Raw genomic sequence first — 9,708 nt, 5'->3', positions numbered from 1 at the left:
TCTCTAGTTGTCAAAGTAGACAACCTCTATATGTATCCACACGGACACAATTAGAAGGAGATGACCAAAACACAAGGTGTGCTAGCAACAATGGAGTGTTCGGCCAAGGAATGGGAGAAGAGAAGAGAGAGCACCCAAGGGAGAAGAAGAGTGAATGAATTCAATAATAGGAAATTCAAACAACCCCTTAGCCATCAAGTGGCCGGCCACTCTAGGAGGTGTAACCCCCCACATTAATTCCAATTAATGTGGAGACCATTAAGAGTTGTAACCCCCATGAGGTGGCACTCTAGGATGATGTGGATCAACACTATTGGTCCACATCTTGCCACCTCACTAAATGACATGGCAACAAGTGTAACCTCCTCATTTAATGTGGGCCGGCCACATTAAATGCTATGGAGGCTTGTAACCTCCATGAGGTGGCACACATTGATGATGTGGAGCAATCCTATTGGTCCACATCTTGCCAACTCACTAGTGATGTGGCAAAAAGTCAAGTCAAACATGACTTTTTCTCTTCCTCTCAAATCAAGTCAAACTTGATCAAATCTCTCTCATGGTTGATCTAATCCAACCATATGATTCAAGCCAACTTAATATAATGAATCTAATTCATTAAATTAAGTTGATTTAATGAGTCATAATCTAAATTAGACTCATTGAATACATGAATCAACTTGAGTCCAACTCAATTAGCCCAATTTGGATTACTCTTAATCCAATATGATTCATCAAATGAATCTAATCCTCTTGGTTCATCATATGAACCAAATCTCCATCTAATTGTACTTAGTGTGTGACCCTATAGGTTCTTGTAACGTTGGCAATGCCCTAAACCCATTTAGGAGCATAAGTAATGAGCGGTATCTAGCAACATATCATTACTACCCAAATTACAAGAATGTCGAGATCCGACATCACCTTGTGACTACCAATTATGACTCCTCACAAAATATGTGACATTGTCCTTCTATCCTAGACATCTAGATTGATCAATATGAGGCATAGACCGTGTCATCCTCTAATCAATCTAAATCTTGAACTCCAAGTAGACTCACTCGATCAAATGAGCTCAACATCTCATGTTGACTCATTTGGGCATGGCCATGTACTTAGTGGTCTCACTCTATCAAGAATACCGATGTCGCTCCCGTCATATGGGAGGGATAGATCCCATCTACATCACTCACATCCCTCTACATAATTCGTTATATACCCAGTAATCACCTTTATAGTCCACCCAGTTACGGGTGACGTTTGACGAAACCAAAGTACATAACTCCTTATGTAGGGATCCATGGTGACTTCAGGTCAAAGGACTAATAGTCATACTAATAGCCACATGAGAAAGTATATGACACTCATATAACGATCCATGATACTTTCTCATGGCAGGTCATTCAGTATACATTCTCTAATGCATACCCATGTGTCAGCTTGATATCTCTATATCCATGACTTGTGAGATCAAGTCATCGAGCTGACCTACATGCTAGTCTTATTGTATTAACATTGTCCCTGAATGTTAATACTCGACTAGGAATGATTTATAGTAGTATTCCCTATATCATCTCACTATCGATTCAACCAATCGATTGATATAGGTAAGAACCTTCTACTCTAGGACGTTACTATACTTATTTTATCTGGCACTAATACAAATAAGCATAATAACCAAAAACCAAATGCCTTAATATATATACATGAATATGATATACATGAGTCTATACAATCATCAAATGATTGGCTCTAGGGCTCTAACTAACAAAATGAGTGAATGGAGAGCATTTAAAGAGAATTGGTAAATGAGATCATGTTAGTGCAAGTGTATGAAACAGTGGGGTAGTGGCTAAATTTTAGCTTAATGTGGAGAATGATACCGGTTAATAATAGAAAGAAAGATGCATTTAGTAAACATGCATAAACATAATTTGATGATGTGGTCATGGATGCTTGAGAACAAAATAATGTATTACAGATAGAGAATTAGAATCATGAATGTGTGGTTTTCCATTGACGAAACATTAATTAATTAGCTAGCTACTTTTTGCTCAGCATGGTTCCAACATCGTGCCTCCTCAAAGCATGTGGAATAACAAGACAAACAGTATTTATATCTGGAACAAGTAAATTTGAAAACTTGAATATGATTCTACTGAAAAACACTGAAATTTTCAACGTTCACCATTTATTTTACATGGAATAAGTGCATCTTGTGCCCAAGCTGTTATATTATAGGTTTTCAAGAACCTTAAACAATTCATCCATAACACCTAATACAATATTTAAATGAACATGAGATTAGAAGTATGTGCACAACATGAGATTAGAATTTTTATATTGATTCTAGCAATCTCTTGTCTAAATGAAATATTAATACATTGCATGTGATGTTCATGTATGTTAATAAGAGGTTTGTATATTCATAGATTATTGTACAAAATACAACAACAAATAGCAGGTGCTTCTAGGAAATTCCTAGATTATTGTACAAAGAATTATACCTCTTTGTGGTGGATGAAAGTGGCAAGGCGAGCTTAGCCAATAGCCATAAAGACCAATATTTCCTACAAAACTGTGCAAAAAGTAGAACAAGAATTTTAATTAAAAAGTCCTAATGATCAACCTCAGAAACGAGAACATGAGAGATGAACATGCTATGCAATGAGCAACGGAAGGTGAATTCTGCAATTAAGAAATCATAACTTTTGTTAGATAAAAAATGTATCTGAAGAAATACAAAAAGTGTATTAATTAATAGACAACAAGTACCTTATTAGCAGAAAGTGACAGAACTAATAAAGAATAGATTTATTCATGGAAAGCTTACAGTAGACAATAAGTAACTTATTTGTAAAAAGTGGTAGAACAAATAATAAAGTGTGCAAAATGGATTTATTGATAGAAAGCTTACCAGCCCAAAATGGGGGAACTCCACACAGTAAGATATAGAGTATAACTCCATTACTCCATATATCAATTTCTGGTCCATAATTACGTTTTAAAACTTCTGGAGCCATAAGGGCTTCCAACTATCTCAGAAAATCTTTCACCTTGAATGGAAGTGATTTTTAATGAGGCTCAACAAGAATGAAGATCATTAGTATGCATTCATATGGTAACTAATCATTATGCTATGGAGAAATTTTTTCAAAAAGATCAATAATCAATAATAACTAGGAAGTTTTTTTTCTTTGAGATCTTCAATTGACAAACTACAGGCTTTATCTAATGACATCCCAAGGTGCACAACCACAAACTCTCTCTTTGGAAAAGCTATACAAACACTCATTTCATGCTCCCGGTCTAACGAATGGCCTTGATCTACATCTTAGTGTATCCTTGAGCCATTTTTTGACACAAACACATCAAAAATGGGACACCACATAAAACATAAAATAGCATAGAGATAAATAAAGTATAAATAAACATGAAAATTGCAAATTAACCATCACGAAAATATGTACTGAATCATCTGTTAGTTGTGGTCACGAAAAATCTTCTCCAGTAGCCTATCCAAGAGATATGCACAAGTTGTTCGAGCCTGCAGGTAAATACTATAAGAAACTCTACAAAGGGATAAAATGTGTACCTCCACATTCCCCTCATATTCTTCGTCCAATTCAAGCTTCTTTAATACTCGCCGAGCCAAAAGAAGTCCAGTGCAATAGGCTATATAACAGCAACTTTGGCTTTTTAATAACCATAACATCTATTAAGAAAGATGAGTGAGTGGTTACCTGCGGCATAGTTAGTTAAACCAACTTCAAGTCCATCTGAGAGTCCATCTGATATGTCTAAGTACCCGTAAAGCCTCCTGAGAGTTTTCAGTTTCATTGACCACTCAGATAGATTGTTCCTGAATATGATGGTTGTATCATTGATGCACTCCCAATCACAGGGATCATTGATCGCCATAGCTCTTCTACTGGATTCTTGATTGCGACAAACCCTTTGCTAGATGAAGGCGATAAAGAGGTAGGCCAGGCTAGTTTCTTCGGCAGCTCCCCAGATTTCTGAGACTGACTTGCTCCGCGTTGCCGCGACGACCAGATAGATATGTCATTGCCCAGCACCAGAAAATGCAATAAGTTTCCAAAGCATCGCTGGTGCAAACAAACAAGATGTGGTAAGGACCAGAATTTATAGTCTCTGAAAATTGCAATCAAGATGTGGCAAGAATCGATTACAGATCCTCAAACTTCACTAAAAGAAGACACTAAAAGGAGTATCCATAGCCAAGCACACAGCCAAATATGCAAATTCAAAGCATACAGATAAAAAAAAGGAAACAATAAGCTTTAATTATCTGTTTCAGATTCCCTGCATAATTTACCAACCCATCAATTCTAATTCTAACACCACTCCAAGCAAGCATAAATATTACATGTATATTTGCAATACCGCAAAAGATTTTAGGAGAACCCACATTAACAAACAAAAAAAAACAAGAACCGGTCCCAGCCACGACACGACAAGTTTCAAAAACCAGTAACTCGGTTCAGCACTGAGAGACCGAAAGTTGGAACTAAAGCACGAAAAAGATAGCTACCGTTGAACATCAGGACACCATGCGATACCATCTTTTTTTTTGTCTTACTGGGATTTTTTTGTCTTTCAATGGCCCTTTTGGTATCTTACTCAGATACTTGGCGTGAACCACTGCATAGTGCTTCTTGAATTTTGCAGCTGCCTTCTCCCCGAATGCATCAACTTGGTCTTCATGTTTGTCATATAAGAAAGGCACGGTGTGAAGCGTGATGAAAACTGCAAATAAAAATAAAAAGAATAGGTTTCAGCTGCTAGAGCAAAGGTATGCATATACAATAGGAGGCAAGTAAGAAATTTGAAGGTTGTACCGATATAAAAAAATGTCAGGAAATTCGTGCAGTTTCCAACGATTGAAATAACCAATAGACCAGCAATAACCTGTATCCAGAACATGAATTGGGGCAAATACAAGAAAATCGATATCCAAATCTTCTTAACAGAACAAATTTAGAAGCATACAGCAAGGAATTTCTTCAGGTCGCGTCCTAATGCAATTTCCCTTAAAACAGCAAGACTCCTGTTGATCTCGTATTTCAGAGATAGGGCAATTTTCACTGTCAGATCTTCAGGAATGCTCACCACAGGAATGTGAGGCCAAGACCTACCATTAAATAAACAAAAATAATCAATACGAGGATTCCATGTTCAACTGTGATCATTATGCACGAACAAACGCCGACTTAATGAAGATAAACAAGTCGTACAGAAAAAGGAAAAAAAAGTGTTTGGATAGGGTTTTGTGCCAACGGGATCTGGACTTGCATCTGATAAGCCAGAACCTACGGCAAGAACAAGCAGAGACATTTGACACATGAACAGCTAGGGAGCAGACAGGGAGGGCATAGTCAAGGGCAAGCATTCTAGGCATCCAGCTAGAAAAGAATCAAAAGACATTTCTTCCAAATGTGGCTTTCAATTGGAAGAAGAGCATAACCAATCCTACCAGAGAAGAGTCGTCTCAGGCATCGGCCGGTAGAACTACCGACCAGGGTCACCTCCGCCTCCGCCTCTACCTAGCAATCTGCATAAGCAGCAGCAACCACCCACGCTCCTGCCTCACGTTTTAAAAAAGGAGGCATACTTCCACACTCGCCTAGAGCCGTATGAGGAGAAAGATCGTATGAGGAGAAACGTTTAGGGTTCAGCTAGGCTAAGGGGGGAAAATAGGGCGCCAAAAAATTTTCGGAGAGAGGGAAGCAAACCACTGCTACAACAAAAACAACGAAGGGGGAAAACGGCGAAAGAATAAAGTCAAAGACAACGGTTTATTAAAACTGTTGTCTTTGACCCCCTAAAAAAGTGCTTAAAGACAACAGTTTTAGAAAACTGTTGTAAAAGGTGTTGTTGATTTTACAAAAAGTCGTCAACAACAACAGTTTTTACAAAACTGTTGTCTTTTATTTTTTTCGGACGCTCAAAGACTGTTGACAAGACAACGATTTTGTCAAAAACCGTTGTCTTTTACCAAATTAACAACAGTTCCTTCTAAAACCGTTGTCTTTATGGTGTTGTCTTTTAACAATTTTGTTGTAGTGGATAGTTTGCTCCATTATTGTCGAGCACATCGCCAGTTACATATATCTGTATACACCACCACTCATGGGTTAGTGGTATATCAGACAGGTGTGTGACAGTTCTGCTGTTAGGCTCCGTTGGTCCGGTGACTTAGCGTGGTAGCCGACAGACAATTCTGATCTGTTTGGCTTCGTTGGTTTAGTGTAGCAGCGTGGTAGCCGGCAGGCGGTTGGACTTTGTTTGGCTCCGTTGGTCCGCTCATGGGTAGTGTGACGCAGCGTGGTAGCCGGTAGAGATTGCTCCTCGTCATCGTGTACCGGGAGATGTGACCATTGAGCTCCCCCATTTATGATTTGGGGTAGGAGGATAGGTGTATCGCGACAGCATCCCGTCCACTCGGTCACTCATCAGGAGCAGTGATGGCAGAGTGCGCGGTTGTCACAGCTCTACCCACTCGGTCTCACCATTGTGTGTGAGATGGCTGACTGACGTCAGGGGTGACCATGACATTTGCATCATATGCATGATGCATTTATTACTTGTGTTTGCTGTATTTACTTGCTGCATTTATATGGATGCATATGATTGACATGCATACAGGATTTATGACACTCTCGGTCTGACGACCCTGTTGTACTTATACCCTAGTCCTGGTTAGTACAGTTTTCTCCTGCTTGTTTCAGTTGCATTTATCCTTCTTGTATCAGGAGACTATACGCATGATTAGTGCTGGTTGTTATTTTCTTTATTATGCATATCAGTTGTTACCCGCTGAGTGTTGGACTCACACCCTCCTCCGTTGTTATTTTCAGGTTGATGCTGTCCGGAGAGTTCCAGTCGCTAGTCCCCTGCAGTCCACGAGGACGTGTATTGATCTTTTGGTTTATTCTTTATTAGACTTGTTCTATTTTGATACATTTGGATCTTGTATGGATTTTTATTTGTCGATGGGTTTGGATTGGATATGTTTTCCTACATGCCTGCCTTGATGGCAGAAGAGGTAAGTTCGTTGTGATTTGTGTTTTATGAGTGTAGTGGAGTAGGATATTGGTTTTGAGCTTTTTGGGTGTAGTTGAATAGGGTTGTTTTTGAGTCTTTTTATCACTGTTCTAGTTTGTTAATTATTAACAGTGTGGGTGATTACCTTATATTATTGTTATTGTTCCAGCCGTGTTGGCCGATGTATATGTGGCCCTGAGGGCATTGCAGAATAGTTTCAGATTGTCACCCGTACAGGGGAGATACTGTCAAAATTTCTTCTAGCAGAGACTACCTGGTGCGTGACAAAGTGACTATCTCAAACTCCTTGATAGAATCAGTTTAAACTGGAACTTTGACTCAAGCCTAAAAGCTCGAGGAAGAAAATTTCAGCTTGAAAAGACAAGTCAAGGAACTAAAGGATATGCTGGAACAGTTCACCTTGGGTTCCAAGAATCTCGATCTGATTCTTGAAAAATAAAGAGCCATATAGAATCGATCTGAAATTGGATATAAGGTTAAGCAGGAATTTAGACTTTACTTATCACTAGTCAATTGAACAAATAATAGAACACTCTAAGCATGGGTCCCCAAGTCTAACTTGATTAATCATGTTGGACTTGGACAATATTTGATCCCCAAGGATTAAATCCACTATCTTGATAGACCCTATTGAAGCTATGATCCAGGGGGAGTCAACAGAAAGACCATAATCATTAGATAAATTTGTTTGATGTATGTTTTATTGCTTTTCATTATTCATGCCTAGATTAAGTAGATAAGGACTTAAGCTTAATTCACACTTGACTAGTTAGACCTAGGATTTTTAGAAAGAAAATTAAATATTTAATTTCTTTAAAAGGCTTTGTCTAGAAGTGCTTGATGATCTAATACCCAAGAATGTCTAGTGTCTCGCCACAGCCTGGAAGTCAATTGTTGAAATGGATATTTAATTAACTAACTGTTAAACCTTAGTCTAACTAAAATGTGAATTAATACTTAGATTTCAATCTAAATTGAAGATAAAAATTAACCATCTTACAAAACAGATAAGGTTCTCTAATTGATAATCTAGAAGAAGGGTGAGATGAATTTAGATTTAAATTAGTCAAATCTAAAACTTAACTAAACTTAATTAAACTAAATCAAACTTAATTAACTAACTTAAATTAAATTAAAACTAAATCAAACTTAATTAAACTAACTTAAATTAAAATTAAAACATAATTAAATTTAATTAAACTAACTTAAATTAAATTAAATCTAAATCAAACTTAATTAAATAACTTAAATTAAAATAAAAACTAAATCAAACTTAATTAAACTTAATTAAAACTTAATTAAACTAACTTAAACTAAATTAAAACTTAATTAAACTAACTTAAACTAAATTAAAACTAAATCAAACTTAATTAAACTAACTTAAATTAAATTAAAACTAAATCAAACTTAATTAAACTAACTTAAACTTAATCAAATTTAATTAAACTAACTTAATTTTAACATTTAACTAACTCAAATTAAAATTAAACTTAAATTCAAATCAACTTAAAAATAAACCATCTCACAATCACCCTTACGAATAACATGTTTAACAGTCTAGACTGGTGAGATGGAATATTAAGGAGCTAATTTCAATCAAACTATCTTTTAATCTATCAAATTGAACTAAATCAAATACTTTATGTATAGAAACATAAAGATTTGAATTAATGGATGTTGGATAGTGGATGTTCTAGACACATGACTGGAGACAGATTGAAATTCACTAAGCTAAAACTCAAGAACTTAGGGTCAGTTGCATTCAGTAACGACGAAAAACTTAAGGTAATCGGATCAGGTAATATCGAACTGAGTTCCGATTTTATTGATAAATTTAACTTTAACTTACTTAACATAAGACAACTGTGTGACTCTGGTTATTTAGTTATCTTTTCCAACTCTAAGTGTATAATTAGAAATATTGAAAATCCTGAAATTACACTTAAAAGGAATTAGGAAAAATAATATTTACACTATTGGCATACCAACCTCCTCATAAAAGTGTCTCCTAACACAATAAGAGGAAACTAAGTTGTGGCATAGATGGGTCACACTCACATAAGACATTTCAAAAATGAGTTAAATTGGTCTAGTTAGAGGATTAACCAAATTAAAAAATTTAGAAACTACAATCTGTAATGCTTACCAATAAGGTAAACAAACTAAGTCAACACACAAATCAACAAACCAAAATCGAACTAACTCAATACTTGAGCTCCTACATTTAGACCTATTTGATTCACACGGAGCCAAGTCACTAAGCAAAAACTAATACTATCACGCCCCAGAGGAGTCCCTGTCCGAGAAAATTTCGGCAGCATCTCCCCTGTACGGTGGACAATCTGAAACTTTTCTACATCTCACAAATACCTCAGCCACAGGCGGCTGGAATAATAACAACAAAATAAAACATCACCACGCAGTTATATATAATCTATTCAGCCTCTGGCTGTCACAACCACGCAGTTAAGATAATTAAACAGTAAAATAATACTCTGACTCGAAATCCACCCTACTCCACTACACTCGTAAAGCTCAAATCCAACGAACTCACCTCTTCTGCCGTCCAGGCAGGCATGTAGTAGAATAAAAACCAAATCCAAATCCATCGATATAATA

General features: G+C 36.6%; 1 protein-coding gene across 1 annotated transcript; it reads right to left on the bottom strand.

The window, feature by feature from the left end:
• Nucleotides 1–4,275: 4,275 nt before the first annotated feature.
• On the bottom strand, nucleotides 4,276–5,422 carry LOC121972422 (reticulon-like protein B2). Its single transcript, XM_042524093.1, has 4 exons — nucleotides 5,334–5,422; nucleotides 5,014–5,155; nucleotides 4,863–4,932; nucleotides 4,276–4,770 (listed from the first exon to the last, which is right to left on the bottom strand). The coding sequence occupies exons 1-4, from the start codon at nucleotides 5,420–5,422 to the stop codon at nucleotides 4,565–4,567; spliced, it is 507 nt and encodes a 168-aa protein (XP_042380027.1). The 3' UTR covers nucleotides 4,276–4,564.
• Nucleotides 5,423–9,708: the final 4,286 nt, after the last annotated feature.

The sequence above is a fragment of the Zingiber officinale genome, chromosome 4A, assembly GCF_018446385.1.
Source record: "Zingiber officinale cultivar Zhangliang chromosome 4A, Zo_v1.1, whole genome shotgun sequence".
Classification (NCBI taxonomy): domain Eukaryota; kingdom Viridiplantae; phylum Streptophyta; class Magnoliopsida; order Zingiberales; family Zingiberaceae; genus Zingiber; species Zingiber officinale.
Note: the sequence above shows the minus strand (reverse complement) of the source record. Positions and strands in the feature narration are given on the sequence as shown.

Bases quoted from the DNA above. Each gene is read 5' to 3' on its own strand.
- LOC121972422 (XM_042524093.1), bottom strand. From the start codon at position 5,422: ATGCCTAGAATGCTTGCCCTTGACTATGCCCTCCCTGTCTGCTCCCTA. The intron at 4,933-5,013 runs GTATGCTTCTAA...TTCTGGATACAG, and splicing joins ACCTGAAGAAATTCCTTGCT to GTTATTGCTGGTCTATTGGT. The intron at 4,771-4,862 runs GTACAACCTTCA...TTTTATTTGCAG, and splicing joins CCTGACATTTTTTTATATCG to TTTTCATCACGCTTCACACC.